This window comes from Annulohypoxylon truncatum (assembly GCF_022578515.1).
Source record: "Annulohypoxylon truncatum strain CBS 140777 unplaced genomic scaffold F4807scaffold_23, whole genome shotgun sequence".
NCBI classification, from domain to species: domain Eukaryota; kingdom Fungi; phylum Ascomycota; class Sordariomycetes; order Xylariales; family Hypoxylaceae; genus Annulohypoxylon; species Annulohypoxylon truncatum.
The window spans coordinates 288,186-303,025 of NW_025953809.1; the positions used below are offsets into that span (position 1 = coordinate 288,186).

At 47.9% G+C, this 14,840-nt stretch overlaps 4 protein-coding genes across 4 annotated transcripts; 1 reads left to right on the top strand and 3 right to left on the bottom strand.

Annotated features, from left to right (window-relative positions):
• Positions 1–635: 635 nt before the first annotated feature.
• F4807DRAFT_432009 (kynurenine 3-monooxygenase) lies at positions 636–2,605 on the bottom strand. Its single transcript, XM_047998567.1, has 2 exons — positions 2,114–2,605; positions 636–2,041 (listed from the first exon to the last, which is right to left on the bottom strand). Exons 1-2 carry the CDS (start codon positions 2,165–2,167, stop codon positions 824–826), a joined length of 1,272 nt encoding a protein of 423 aa, XP_047852729.1. The 5' UTR covers positions 2,168–2,605; the 3' UTR covers positions 636–823.
• A 107-nt stretch (positions 2,606–2,712) lies between these two features.
• F4807DRAFT_156117 (acetyl-CoA synthetase-like protein) lies at positions 2,713–8,186 on the bottom strand. Its single transcript, XM_047993276.1, has 2 exons — positions 5,481–8,186; positions 2,713–5,410 (listed from the first exon to the last, which is right to left on the bottom strand). Exons 1-2 carry the CDS (start codon positions 8,103–8,105, stop codon positions 2,993–2,995), a joined length of 5,043 nt encoding a protein of 1,680 aa, XP_047852730.1. The 5' UTR covers positions 8,106–8,186; the 3' UTR covers positions 2,713–2,992.
• Positions 8,187–8,561: 375 nt separating this feature from the next.
• F4807DRAFT_468796 (FAD/NAD(P)-binding domain-containing protein) lies at positions 8,562–9,922 on the top strand (the record flags this gene model as incomplete). The annotated part of the gene is made up of 3 exons (XM_048002642.1): positions 8,562–8,589; positions 8,660–9,530; positions 9,604–9,922. The coding sequence occupies 3 exons, from the start codon at positions 8,562–8,564 to the stop codon at positions 9,920–9,922; spliced, it is 1,218 nt and encodes a 405-aa protein (XP_047852731.1).
• A 181-nt stretch (positions 9,923–10,103) lies between these two features.
• On the bottom strand, positions 10,104–14,827 carry F4807DRAFT_468798 (uncharacterized protein; the record flags this gene model as incomplete). The annotated part of the gene is made up of 7 exons (XM_048002643.1): positions 14,256–14,827; positions 14,039–14,148; positions 13,226–13,975; positions 12,961–13,171; positions 12,018–12,911; positions 10,923–11,953; positions 10,104–10,855 (listed from the first exon to the last, which is right to left on the bottom strand). Exons 1-7 carry the CDS (start codon positions 14,669–14,671, stop codon positions 10,104–10,106), a joined length of 4,164 nt encoding a protein of 1,387 aa, XP_047852732.1. The 5' UTR covers positions 14,672–14,827.
• Between the last annotated feature and the right edge of the window lie 13 nt (positions 14,828–14,840).

The window sequence follows — 14,840 nt, forward strand, 5'->3', positions numbered from 1 at the left end:
GCGTGCATACCTTATAATTCGGCTAAGGCGTATGGGCTCCGGACTAATACCGTTGGTCGGCTTCCGACCCGGCGGCCGAGTTATCAGGAGCTAAACAGGCTTCGGATGCTCTCCGCCGAAGTCCCTAGTACGTCAAGTGCCTTAGTGGAACTACCTAGTAGTGAGTGGATCACCGCTGGCTACTGCATATCTGACTACGCACTACGGTAGGCAAGGGACGTCGCTCATGTTCTAGGAAGCTTTTGGCTGGGAACTTCGCGCTTGTTGCGTCTTAACTTATGCGCGGCCTTGGTATTTGAGGCGCAGCAAGCTCTTTTCAGCTTGAAGATCGGTCTGGAAACGTCGTACAAGGATACCATGTAATACGTGAGTTTGTAAACATCTGGATAGAATCCCTCCCATCACACCATTAAATAGAGGTACAGCAAGAAAGCGTGCGGCACGGTGCACGTCTTGGCGACGAGTTCATTCTTGCTCGGACTGCTCGGATTAACAGCTCCAGAGCTTCCAAGGTTGTTTATAATGTTGGGAGATTTTCTGACGCGTTGGTGAAGCGGCGTTACTAAAGTTACGTGAGCGCCTAGGTACCTAGGCATGTGACACCTACGAGAGCAATCTCCACTTCTACGATGTCGGCAGAATAGCACTAGCAGCCCTATGTGGTAGTGGTACAGAGTGTCATCGTTGATCCCTAACACGTGCAGTAACGGAAACCGCGGAACTGGCTTTATGGGTCTTTTATGATTGGTCAGATAATACCGATCCACTAGATATGTACCTACCCACCTAATCCTTAGACTTTACATATTCTTTCCTTCGAGTCTCATGAGCCAGCGGTCTGTTCTAGCTCTTTCACCCACTTTTCAGCTTCCTGCGCCAAGTCTGGATCGTATAACCAACCTAACTCACCACCCTCTCCACGTGTGAGCGATTGATCACTCCAGGTTGCTCCTGGAGGCAACCTGGCTCGTTCTGACTCCGGCAGTCGCTTGACATTCATTTGTTGGGTTAGATCGAGGACTTTCTTGATGCGCTCCTGGCGGTACGCCTGCCACTGCGCGGCCGCCTTGTCCAGCGGTACTTTCGGCGAGAGCTTAGAGAGGAGAGTGGCTAGGGCTCTCACATCTTCAAAGGCCTGGTTGGCGCCCTGACCGGCTGTTGGAGGAATTGCGTGCGCCGCATCCCCAACTAGGATGATTCTCTTGGATTCGGATAGCCATGATGCCAAGGGGGGAATGCCATGGAATGCCCAAAAACCCATGCGGTCCACCGGCACAGCTTCCAGGGCTGACTGTACCACATCCGGCCAGTCAGACTTGTTCTCCTGGAGCATATCGTACAATTTTTGTTTATCCTTCCTCAATGCTTCCCAACCGGCCGAGTCCAGCGCCGGAAATCGACGCTGGGACCCGACGAAGAGTTCGGATCCGTCAGGCTTCTGTGGCACAAGCAGAAATGCGCCCGGCTTCGCCATAACAGTCGCGGGTAGCTTATAACCGTCGGGAATACGGAGCTGAGATCTTTGCACGACGCTATTGATGCCCATGAAACCTGCGTAGATTGGCTTCACTTCGGGTAAGAAGGTTCCGCGTACGGTTGAGTGGATGCCATCCGCCCCGATGAGGAGAGGGGCAGATGCGGTCTGGCCGTTTGCGAAAGTGAAATCTACCTTATCTGGACCATCGGAAGTAATGGCGGATAGCTTATGGTCGTAGTGGATAGGGATGTTACGCTCTCGCAGCATTGCCTTCATCTCGTCCAAGAGTTCCTTGCGCATGATGCGGATAGCCTGATAACCATATAGCTTTGCCGAGCCAAAGTAATACTCATCGGTGGTCTGGTTCTGGCCATCCTTGAAGGTGAGCACGTCAAATTGCAACGAGTTATCACGGACGCGTTTGTAGACGCCGACGCTGTCGAGGACACGCAAGGCGTTGGGGGAGAGCATCACACCACCACCTTGGTCGAAGTCCTCGGAGCGGGCCTCATAGATGGTGGAAGGAATATTCAGATCGTGTAGTGCAAGAGCAAGCGTGAGGCCCTAAGAGTACTCAAGCAGTATCAGCAAAATCAGAACCAGAAAATGGCGTAGGTCTAGGTGGTTGATACTTACGGCAAGTCCTCCGCCAATAATGGCGACATGAGCGGGGGGGCTAGTGAGCGTCATTGTATGAAAAAAAAACAACCAACGAAATATGAGCGAGATGGGACGAGTGAGAGTGAAGTGAATCGACGAGGAAAGAGAGAGAAGAGCAGGATATATCCTTTATTTTCAATTCAGTTTGTTTTCAAGTAGGTACTACGTATCCCACCTCTCGGAGCCTCGCCGACTTAAACCTACGAGACCGAAATGGTATAGCATAGCATGGTATATTTAACGCCAGGGCCAGGGGGAATAACCTTCCCTCGCAGACCTCCTGAGGGGTATGCGGCATGCAGAGCTACTTCTTGGTCCAGTTCTAATTCTAATTATACCAAGAAAAGTCCTAGTCCTACACAGCGAAGTATCCTACATGGGTAGGTATCTAACCTATTGGCATAATCCTATCTATCTTATGTAATATTATGTGCCTACAGATAGAAGGGATAAAAGGCAGGCACCAACAGGCCTAATAGGAATCGAACCTAAACTACTTTTATCCCCCTATCCAGTATCTCCCACTTAATTAATTTCTTACGCCCCCAATCATAACCCCACCTTCAGCCCAGAATGGTACCCTGCCTGCCTACCTAGGTCCCTTTTACGAGTCCCTTAATTCAGCCCTACAGCCTTAGTACTACCATATCGTATATCAATTGCCTTTTGTACCTACGTAGACATCACTGAAGATGAACATGATATTTGTCCAAATCATGAAAAACACCGAAATATTTCTCGGAAACTAGGAGATGATATGTCATTATGCAAGTTTTAACTCAAGTGGGAATGGTGGTTTTGAATCTGTAAGCGTGGTGTTTTAGTCAAGGCTAAGTGCCCCCCTTTTATTCGTTCCTATGATAAATCTGCTAAGCCAGTCCCAAACTCCACGGTCTCGATTCCATCAGGGGTTCCACCACTAATACCCAGTAACCCGCGTTCTATTTCTGCAAGTTTAATTGATGATGGCTTCTGACGCATAAGTTTAAGGCCTGCGTCAATCCGTGCAGCGAACAGCCGTACCTCATCCATCGAGAATATGGATGTATCGTACTCAATGCGGAGCGTTACCGAAGATGAGCTGATGGCTGAGAACTCGAACATGATACCGAACTTAGCGCCCTCAGCCCAAGAAACCAACGGTTGGATTCCAGGAATAAAGGTATTTATTGAAGACGACGGTTCAGTAGCGCTAAGCTCGTGGAAGGTGACCACAGCATCGAATAGCGGGTGGTTTGGAGCCGCGGTGGTTGCGGCTGCACGCCATTCCTCGTCATCCGAAGAGGAAAGAATCTTCATTAGAGAATTCCACTCGATGCTATGGCTGAGAGCGGACCTTGAGGATTCCTGTACAGCCCGAAGGAAAGTTTCCAGGGAGGGCTCTTTCAAGCTATCTCCTCGTCGGTCCAGCCGTCTCGGGATTCGAATTGGGAGTGGCTGTAAAAAGAGACCAATGGTACGCATATCTTCTTCCTGTCTCCCGAGATAGGGACTGCCTAGGAGCAAATCTTGCTTTGTTGGGCTATCAGCCTGGAGAACTAGGGACACGATCGCCAGTCCAATCTGATGTAGCGTAAGACCTGGTGATCGCGAGAGTGTCTCAAGGGTTGACATTGTACCCCTCGAGAGTCGGAACAGTATGGAGTTGCCATGATACGAAGTGCGAGACATTTTCATGTACGGCGGCATCTTCACAAGGTCCTTGCCAGATAGGTACGATTTCCAAAAGTCAGCAGTGGCCTGATCGACGTCGAGATTCCAACATGTCGTATCCTGGTATCGTTTCCTGGGAGACACCGTTGACGATTCTTGATGGTTGGTATTAAGATATACGGCAGTGAACTCCTCGAAAAGCTGAGTAAGGGTTGTATAGTCGCATATAATATGGCTCACGCAAACCATCATGTAACGTTTTGAGACGAGCACTCGGATCGGGTCTTCCAACTCGAGAGAGAATTCTGCATTGATAGCAGCTCGGACGTCAAAATCTTCCACATATAAGGCTCTAGGAGGCTCGGTAGCGTAAGATCTTTCCGCACTACCATCCGTTGCTGATCGTCGAAATCTGCAGCGCAAGATTGCATGTCTAGCTAAGACGGTGTTCCAAGCTGATACTAGTGCTAGGTGTTGATCAAAGGTCGCGTCTAACTTAGAGACGTGTGAGACGTTGAATGAAGAAGTCCCAAGATTTCGCTCATACTTCAAAAGCCAGTCGAGTTCGATGGGCGATATTCGACTGTCCCCAAGAGCTCTTGCACCATTTCGATTAAGGGGCCTCCGCATGGCAACGTCAGCTACCTCACTTTCTTTCATTGCATCAATCGTAGATGCTAGACGTGATACCACAGGATTTTCTATGACGTCCTTGACTGTAAACCGTCGCTGAATGGAGGAAGAAATTCGACTTGCCAATTGTAGTTGAACGATAGAATGACTGCCGAGAGCTGTGAGATTTGAGCTGCGGTCTAGGGGTATGCTTGGGTCGAGCTTCATCAAGTCCCGCACAGCGTCTAAAACTAATTTCTCAGTCGCGCTCACGACACTCTTCTGAGACTGTGAATCTATCGCTGGGTTTTCGGCGCTCATGTCAGCCATTTTTTCAAGCGCCTTGTAATCAAGCTTGCCTGCGACGGTCAAAGGAAATCTCTCTAAGGCGAAAATCCTTCGTGGCATAGCGTATGGGGGCAGCGCGTTACCGATGAGTGCCTTTGCATCCAATGCGCTGATTGGGCTGGCTGAAGAAGTTTGATATGCGGCTATTAGATGATCATCGCGACGGAAGATGGCAGCACCTCCACATCCAGGAATCGCCTTTGCAACTCGTACTTCTAAATCATCAAGGTCGAGCCTGAAACCATGTAGTTTAATCTGCCGATCTTTGCGTCCGAGTATGTGAATCTCTCCGGTCACGCCATCCCAATATGCATAGTCACCAGTCTTGTACATCTTCTGGCTGGCTCCAGGAACCACCGGGTCGTCCAGGAAGTGCTTCGTGTTCAGCTCAGGCATGCCGATGTATCCACGTGATACCTGTATTCCTGCAATATGCAATTCGCCAACCGCGCCAGGTGGGAGTAGATCATTATTACGATCGAGGATATACACTCTGCTTGACGAATTCGGTCGTCCAAGAGTGACAGCCTCGTTCGGCAGGAGCCTTTTTATCGTTGTACCACAGGTAGTTTCAGTTGGGCCGTACATGTTATATAGAGAGCGATTCCTCGCCCACGTGTCGCAAACGGATTGAGGAACGGCTTCGCCGACCAGGTAAACCTAGGAACACATAGGCGTTAGCTTCGCTCCTTTACAATTGATAGCCTTAATATAGAGAGTATCTACGTACGTTTCTTAGTCGGGGATATTGGTCAGGATCCAGCACTTTCGCGATGGAGGGGGTCAGAATAGCAGAATCACTATCCGTCAAATGCGAAAATGGACCGTCTTGGTCATCAGGCGACGCCAACCGCAAAGTGGCGCCATGTGTCAAGGCAGAGAAGATTTCGTGAATGCTGCCATCGAAGACAGGAGACATCACTTGGGCGATGACGATGCTTCTGGAAGCAGCCAGGCGAACCACATGGTCTTTCTGGAAAGCCACCAGGCCTTTGTGCGTACATTGTACGGCCTTGGGCTGTCCAGTTGAACCAGAGGTGAAGCAGATGTAGGCAAGATCATCTGGGCGAGCGGTGCGTCTTCTTGGATAAAGGGCCGAGCTATCACGTATCTGGGCGTCGGCTTCCGCGAGAAGATCATCAACGGATATAACGCGGCATTGAAACGAAGCTGCATTGTCTTGTTCCTGCCGTGGTGAACAGAAGCGCTGAGCTGTAGTAGCAGTAGATGAGGGAATTAGCACAGCGCTTGCGCCGCTGCGTAGGAAATTGGCGAGCTGCACGGACACCGGCGATGAGGGATCAATTGGGGCGTAAACGCCACCCGCCTTGAGCACACCAAAGATCGCAGCAATCCAGTTCACGGATCGGTCCGCGTAAACACAAACAGCCTCATTGGGCTTGATCCAGCTCAATTCACGCGCAACGATACCCGCCGCCTGATCCAAGTCGTCATAGAAGACCTTCCCGCGTTCACCATGGATGATTGCTACGTCCTTAGGATGTCTAACCACGATGCTTTCAAACAATGTCACTAAGTCATCCCCTTTGGCATCGTCCAAAGTCTCGGTGGAAGTACAATTGCTCCACTGCCTGATTTTCGCTTCCATCTCCTGTGGTAGTAGAGCCTTCTGTATGCTTGACACCAATCGGTTTTCGTCGCCGCTTCGCAGAAGGCAGTCCATACTCCTTTGAAACACGGACCGCACGTTTTCAATGTCCTCTTCCGCATAACGAGCAGTTGAATAGGATAACTGTAACCGAGATTGCCCCTCGATGATGAGATTCATTGGAACTCCGGACTGAATATCAAGACCAGCTCTATCTTCTTGCATTGGTATTGGCTGTACTTCTCCCTTGTCATACTCGAGCTGTGTGGCCATAATAGAGTCGAACCGCCTGTCGAATCCCTCGGTAGCCTCTGAATGTTGAACGTCGTTCAACTCGAGGATGCCATCGTGAATCCTCCGTAAAAACGTTTCGACGGAGATTTTATCGCCATTGACTGGCACTGTGACGAATAGCGGCAATATATTTATCAGGGGTCCAACAACATCGAAGGCTCCCGGAATGGGCAAGTCGCGTCCTGAGAGAACCATGCCGAAGTAGATCTGGTCAGAATCCATAAACTTGCTAAGGGTCAGAGCCCATGCCGCAGCAAAGTACACCGTTGTGGTATACCCCGTTCTTGCCCTAGCCGCTGCCAGTTGCCCATCAGGAAATTGGATTGTGATCAATCCCTGAGGGGATACTTTTCTCGCTTTGGCTGCCCTTTGGGGACTCAGGTGCAGCTCTCCGATCGCAGCAGGAAACTGCTCGCGTTTCCTATCCCAGAAGCATCGCGTCAATTCTCTTCTCTCGTCTCGTAACATTCGCAAAGAGCGCACTGTTTCCTTGAACGACGGCCCTGCACCAACGCCAGTTTCTCCTCGCAGGGTGCGTCCAATCTTATCACGCAGAATCCGAGCGGAGTAGCCGTCCATGAATGCATGGTGTATACGCCAGACAGCAACTGTGGGTTTCGTTATCTCCTTCGATTGCGAAGGCTGAGACAAGTGTATGACTGTGAATTTTGATATAGGACCATTCACATCAACTGCATTGGCGAATTCTCTCTGATACTCGTCATAGGTTCTGACTTGAATTGTGTTTGGAAGCAGAAGTTGCTGCGGCGATATTTCTAAATCATGAAGGAGATCTTTGAATATTGGCTCCGCTAGAATTGTATTCATCCACGAGTTGTAAACATCTTGTACGTCCCAGAAGTCTTCATAGGATTCGTGTAAGGTCACTATGTTCAGCTTTGGATTGTAAGAAGTCTCGTGGAGTAGAAGGAGTTGCGGCTCCGTCCATTCGGTTGTGGTCATGTTGTCTAAAACTCTCTTCGCAGATATGATAGCTTGTCCGCCATAGAACGAAGATGCGTTTCCAGCTTCTGGGTCTGGTTTCGCTACTGTGGTACGTATATACGACGATTCATCGAGGCTGGCGTCTATTACAGCTGGGACTGCTGTACTGGCGGCGACCATACCAGCCTTCGAGAGAAGTGGAAGCGAAGGCGGACGGGGAGACTTGGGTGGTATGGGTGAATGCATTGTCAGAGCCCGCGCCGAATTCGCAGCTTTTCTTATAACTTCTCTCACTGCTAATGTCCGCAACAGAATGCTGGCAGAGATCAAAAGTCCTCTTTTCTGACATTCTGCTGAGATGAGGATGGCAGACAATGAATCGCCACCTAGCTTGACAAAAGTGGTTGTGTCTGCAGCATGGTCGATCTCATCCATGCTCACACCAAGCACCATCGACATTGCCTGGGCTATAACGAAGGCGTAGTTGTTATTGCTAGATGACTCCATTGCGATTATTTCGTAAACAGCAGTGTCAATTATGATATGGGTAGCAGCTATCTGACTAATCCGGGCCAATGACAGGACAGGAGCAGCAGTATTGGGACTTATTATACATCAACTCATTACTACATTAACTACAGTAGTTACAGATGTGAGAATATATATACCTATACCAATGGATGTTGGTTATATTTATTCCTAGATATCCACTGCGTTCCTTCTAGGATGAGGACCCCAAGCTTACGAGAGTGGCACAGCTGGGCCGAGAAAGCCGACTTGGTCGTTATGTTGGTGATGACTGTTAAGTTGGTTAGTCGTGCCTCTAGGAGGCTTATAAATACCTACTCATAATTAGGCACGCTACGTTTCCAAAACATCTTTACTATCAATACGCGAAAAGCCTGTGCCGAAGTCGATCTAACCTACTCGGTCCTCAATAGCTTTGCCGACTTTGATTTTATCATGACGTTGAATATTGCCATTATTGGAGGTAAGATTGGCTGATGATTCGGTACTGCCTTTGTCATTTGCTAATTATTTGCCCGTGCCAACGGAAATAGCTGGCCCAGCTGGCCTCACATTAGCGAAGCTGTTGCAAAAAGCGACAATAAGTTGTAAAGTGTTTGAAAAAGACACCGATCGATATAGTCTAAGAAATCGAGGCGGCTCGTTAGACATTCACGCGGATTCTGGACAACGCGCCTTGAAAGAGGCTGGTCTGTTCGAAGAGTTTAAGAAGCTCGCTAGGCCAGAGGGCGAAACTCTACGAATCTACTCGCCCGATGGCACCGTACTTATGGACGAGAGTAGAGGTGACGCTGGACGACCCGGAGAGTTCGTCGACAGGCCTGAGATCGATCGCACGCAACTACGCAATCTTCTCTTGGATTCGCTAGCGCCTGAGACGGTGTGCTGGGATTATAGACTACTCAAGATCCACCACAGCCAAGAAAACTCGAAACTAACCTTGACTTTCGCCAACGGCAATGAGGAGCCCAACTTCGACCTTGTGGTAGGCGCTGATGGGGCCTGGTCCAGGGTCCGAACAAGCCTGAGTGAAGTTGAGCCCTCCTACTCGGGCATAAGCGGTCTGGCCTGCCGCATCTCAGACGTGGATTCCAGGTTTGGAATGCTGTCTAAGCATGTTGGACAGGGCATGTGTCTCAACCTGGGATCGGACAAGGGTCTTCTATGCCAGCGAAACAGCGACGGCACAGTTCAGGTCTACGCCTTCGCCCGATTACCGAATGATTGGCTCACGGCATGCGGGATTGACTTTACCCATCCTAACGCGCGGCGAGAGGTGATCGATTCGCTTTTCTCAGAATATACACCCCTACAGAAGTCTCTGGTGCTTAACGGTGATCCAGATACTGTAGGTCGGCGGCTTCATATGCTTCCCGTGGGGTTTGAATGGACTCATAATCCAAGGTCAGAAAACACAAATATTTTTTCCCCTTTCCTATAATTCATATTTTATATCAGCTGACATCGATTATCCTAGAATTACACTTATTGGAGATGCTGCGCATCTAATGACTCCGTTCGCAGGGGTAGGGGTTAATTTAGCCATGCAAGACGCATTAGACCTTGCACATACCATTATCGCGAAGGACACCGAGCCAGAAGACTCATCATCATTGAGTGTAGGCCTCCAGAAGTTTGAAGTCGGAATGTGGGCGCGCGCGAAGCAGAACGCAGAAGCCACAATAATGTACCAGGACCTATTCTTCCATAAACGCGGCGGCGTCGCCATGGTGGAGCATTTTGCGAAGAGGAGGCAGGAAGATGAGCAGAAAACAGGACAATCAAATAAGCATTAGAGCACACAAGTTGATTATCATTATTATTGCTCTACTATGAATACCTATCCAGATAATAACAAATGGGCAGATTCAAAATAAGACCAAAGGAAACCTTAGATATTTTGAGTATTCAATCTGAGGTGAGGTGGAATCATTTCAATGCGTACCTATGAACGAGTGAAAGGATTATATCCAAGGTTTATTGCAAATCGCCAGGAGAAATGAAATCCTCGAGATCACAATCGTCTTCTGCATCAAACGCCTCGAACTTCCTAATCAGTTCCCCATTGCGATACTTGTTTGTGATCTTTTCCTCCATTCCGACAGGAACCCATCCGCCAAAATCCGCTTCGTCGATGTAGATACCAATCGGAGGGCTCTGGAACTGATAAGGGGAACAGCGCGCATCGTGCTCGATGTGACTGGAGCGAGTAGGCAAGATTTCAACTGCTGGATGTCTACGACGACTTCCGATTAATATCATACCTCGGCTTTCGCCAGAGGTTGGTGGAAAGTATCGCACTTCGCGTTGCTGCGCTGTCGCTGGGAGGAGGACTGTCTCGCGGGGCGTCGTAGGCAAGGAACCTGACGGAAACCCTACTCCTCTGGGTCTGAATAACTCTATTCGAATGACGGATAACCTACAAGAGCTCTGAGTCACGTAGACATGTTGCTCGGTCCAAGTAAAGGTTATTGGAAGTTTGGAGATCGAAAAGCAGGCGACATCACCGAGCTTCGCTTTTACCCGATGAATTAGGGTTGGCGGACTTCTACTCGTTTTATGTTCCGAGAGCCGATGTGTCGTAACGAAGACTGCTATCCCAAGTTCTTTGGGCGCCTTCTCCTCGGTAGCTTCGAGTTTCACTTTCCTCTTATCCTGTGCTTCTATAGTGGCGATGTGCATAAATCTACCACACTCAGAGAAGTGGACCTTCATACAGACATGACGAGCTATTATATCTCTTAGTCATATATTCCCTCAAGTAGATATCAAACTTTGAATTAACGCTATACTTACTAAATCTAGTCGTTGCCAAAACACGTCGGATAAAGTAGGTGTTTTGTCGATAGTCAATGAACAGGATATCACCGCCGCATAATGGCCATACGACTAGCGGCTTGGAAGGGTGTATGGCCGGAGGTGAGTGATATAACATCACGGGGAGCTCGTATTCGAAACGGAAAATCTGTTGAGGCCTTTCGCCATTTAGGTCCAAAATTGAAATCAAACCTTGACCTTTGCTACTGTTTCGTGCTTTCGTGGACCTGCGTGGTCGCAGCATCGATAACGTGGCCTGATGCTCCTCTTCGTCATCAGAACACTCCTCCACATACCCCGTAAGATCGGCAAGAAGTTGGCCATGTGAAATTATAACCTCGGCTCTCGAATCTTCGCTGTAATTATCTGAGGGCTCACTGCTGTTGTCTGTCAAGCCCACTGATAGGTCAGGGTCTGAGGCATCTTGAGTTGAACCTTCGCTAATCGATTCTTCTGCCACATCTTCAACATCGGATTCATCTGAGATTTTGTCGGACAATGTTGCAGCATCACTTCCACTGCTGTAGTCATCATCTGCCTCACTATCGGATCCTCCGCCCGCAACAGGGGTCGAATCGTTGTTACTATGCCATTCATGCAAATCATTGCCGATAATTTCGATTCCAGAATCAGTCAAATCCAGCTCAATCATATCCTCTTCTTTCCTATTTTGCCTTCGAGCAATTGCTATGATATTGTTGCTGCTGGAAAATTCTTCGAAGTATCTGGCAATATCGGTGTTGGAGTCTTCGATTGTTATTGCTTTTTTGTAATTGCCCCCATCCTTATAGAATAGCTGGCTGCCAATACGGAGGAAATTATGATCGCTGCTGAATGAAATTGATTCAGGGTGACTGAGTCTTTTTGTGACTTTTCGAGGTTTCGCAGAATACAGAAACCACCCACTCCTCTTCTCGTCTGTCTTTACAGTGACCGTCCCTGAGTGAATAGGTGGGTTTGAAGCCCACAGGTCCCAAATATCCACGATTACGTATAATTCACCGATGTTTCTACAGCCGGATTTAGTGCTGATACCAATGATAAATGATATTGGATGCGCTTTAAAACACTTACGCTGGTTTCAGGGAAACTACCGCTGCCATTCTTCCATCGCTGGAGAAATGATCAGCAACCCCCGGATCAAATTTGTCGGTATCGTAGTTCCCTTTATGCAACATGAAACTTGAATGTTTCTCTTCCATGCTTCCCAGGAAGCTATTAGGACCCATGATACCCGAGAGACAACGATTGATTTCAATCTTGCATTTATATATCGGACACTTATCCCCTTCGCAGGGACAGCTGAGGAAATGTTTCCATTCACTGACGAAATGGAGATAATCTTTCAATACTTTACCATTCGTCCCAATTAGCGATCGAGGAAGAGATTTCCTAAAGCGTGCCTGTGGATGACGGCTGCTAGTGAAGAGATCGAACTGATACTCAATGAAAATACTCTGGACCTGAAAGAGAGTCTGAAAGTTGGGTGATATTATGAATCTGTGAATAAGTTTCACTTGTTCTGGGGTAACAACGACAGCGTCAAGGTGCCTATGCCAATATTTAGCAGCGTAGGTCAAGAGATGATGAGTTTCAACTGCCTGCGTAATGGACTCGTGATCCTCAAACGGTTTCATGTAACGTTTCTGCATGAGGTATCGAAGGCATACATTTGCTATGCAATGCTCGTTGATAGGATATTCTTGACCTTCATCCTCTTGGAGCACACATGGGTTTTTGTTTAGAAAATCTTTGACAGAGACGTGCGTGAGCTGAATGAAAGGGTCTGATTCTACGTGGCTCGGGGTTGTCTCGATTAGGCAGCTAAATATGTTATCAAGCCTCCGGGGTTTGTTTGCTTGGTTGATATTTGCTCCAACAACATCAGGCAAGACAAGAGCCAAGGCCTCTTGGAGTTCTTGTAGTCTCAGGGGACGTCTTGCGAATGCAACGATAGAGAATAGTTCACTGTCAATATTAGACTGAGTATCTGAGTCGGCAGTCTTTAGAAACTAACCTCGCAGTTTTGCGAACGTGATGATCACGGTATTGTGTCTTGAATATTCTCTTATAAATATCTGACACGTCGATCGGGAGCTCTTCTTGGATTACCCGAGGTAGCTCACTAGGCCTGAAGGATCCTTCCTTCATATAACCCGTTAATAATCTGGCGAATAGAAAGTTGCACTCGCATCTTTGTAGCAGCCTCGGTATTAAAACGTTTTCAACTTAAGAATACTTAGTTCCTTCTTCACAAAGTATCGTCAGGGTGTGGAGCTTACTAAATTCGTCATTGTCAAACAGCCCCTCGGTAGACTCCCGCATCTCACTTTCGATATAAGCGCGTACGTCATTTCTCGTGTGTTCTTTCAAATGGATAGTAGGATATCTTGACAGAAGCCCATTTAGTTGCCGTGAAGGGCGAGAGGTGACCCATATTCTCACAACACTTGGAAACTCGCCCAATAATTTGAAAGCGAATGGACTGAGTGTTTCTTCTTCTCGTGGTTCTTCATCTAACCCATCAAGGAACATCAGTAAACTTGGAGAGCCTGCTGACTTCTGTCCTTCTAGACTTTGCAATTCTTGAATCAGGTGCTTAGCCATCTTTAGTAGTCCATCAGTTGTTAGAGATGATGTGTCCTTTGTGATTCCTATCGCTGATAGTGCGATACTTTCATCTCTTGCGAATAGGTAGTCGAACAGTTGTTCGATCAGGCGGCCTGCCACTTGCATTACAGTAGACTGGTTGTTGAAGCGACAGTAGTAGAATATTGTGCATTTCTTGTGCCTTCGAGCATGCTCTATGGCTGCCGAGCAGAGCACAGATTTACCCAGTCCCAATGGTCCTTGTACCCAGATCACTGGCGGTGCTTCGTTTTTATGTAACCATTGATCGTATAGATCATGCTGCCATAGCCAATTGCAGCTCCCTGCAGCTCGCGCTCTGATATGGCGGTCAAGCTGCTCATGGTAGTCGATGTCGCTTTCCTTCCTAGGTACGAGCCACTTCTTAATGCGGTCTCTGTAATCTGAATCATATTGTCAATTGGCATCCTATCATGATATACTATGAGGTTTTCGTTGATACTTACGGGACAGCAGCTCAGGATCTGGGTTCTGACTATTCTTTACGAAGTCATGGAGCCCTTGGATGTCTTTCCTCAGGCTCTCTACCCGCTGCTCGAGACGTAGAGATGACGCACTAGAGTCCATTCTTATAAGTAAACTATCTTACCATGGTAATATAAGGCTCTAGGTACACCCCAGCCTTGTACCACAACTCTAAACAAGATGGATGCTATCACTTACTTGGTATTTAATACGATCACATCGACAAATAGTTGCCTGGCCTTTTTCAGCGACGCAAGTGCTCTTCCTATTCTTCGGTCAAATTTAGCACCAAGGAAAATCTGTTTGAGGTGGTCTTTGCTAAGGAAATTCTTGATGAAATCAAGAGCAACCTTGCAGTCTTCCAAGGGCCGTCTCAAATGATCCAGGCTGTCGAATGGTTCCTCGCCATTGTTATATGTCATACAATGAGTTTCTATATGGGTTTTGAACCGTTCCATTGTCTGTATGAACTCATTGAGATCGAGTTCCATTGACTTGATATCAGTTACACCATACTTTGAGGGTCCTATATGGGATCTCAAAAGGGCTATACAGCTACCTGTGAGCTGTATAATTGCAATGGTGGTCCCAACAATGCTCAAAGGGTCAGCCATTATTATCAATAATCATCAGGCAAGAAGAGGCTGCTTATTGAGGAAATAGGATTCTGAGTTGCGGGCAAGATTAGTAGTGTTATAAATATGGGCATATATATAGGCACTTAATTAAGAAGTAAATCATTGCGAAAACACGTGAATGCCCAATTTTCGCAAGGAATTGGCC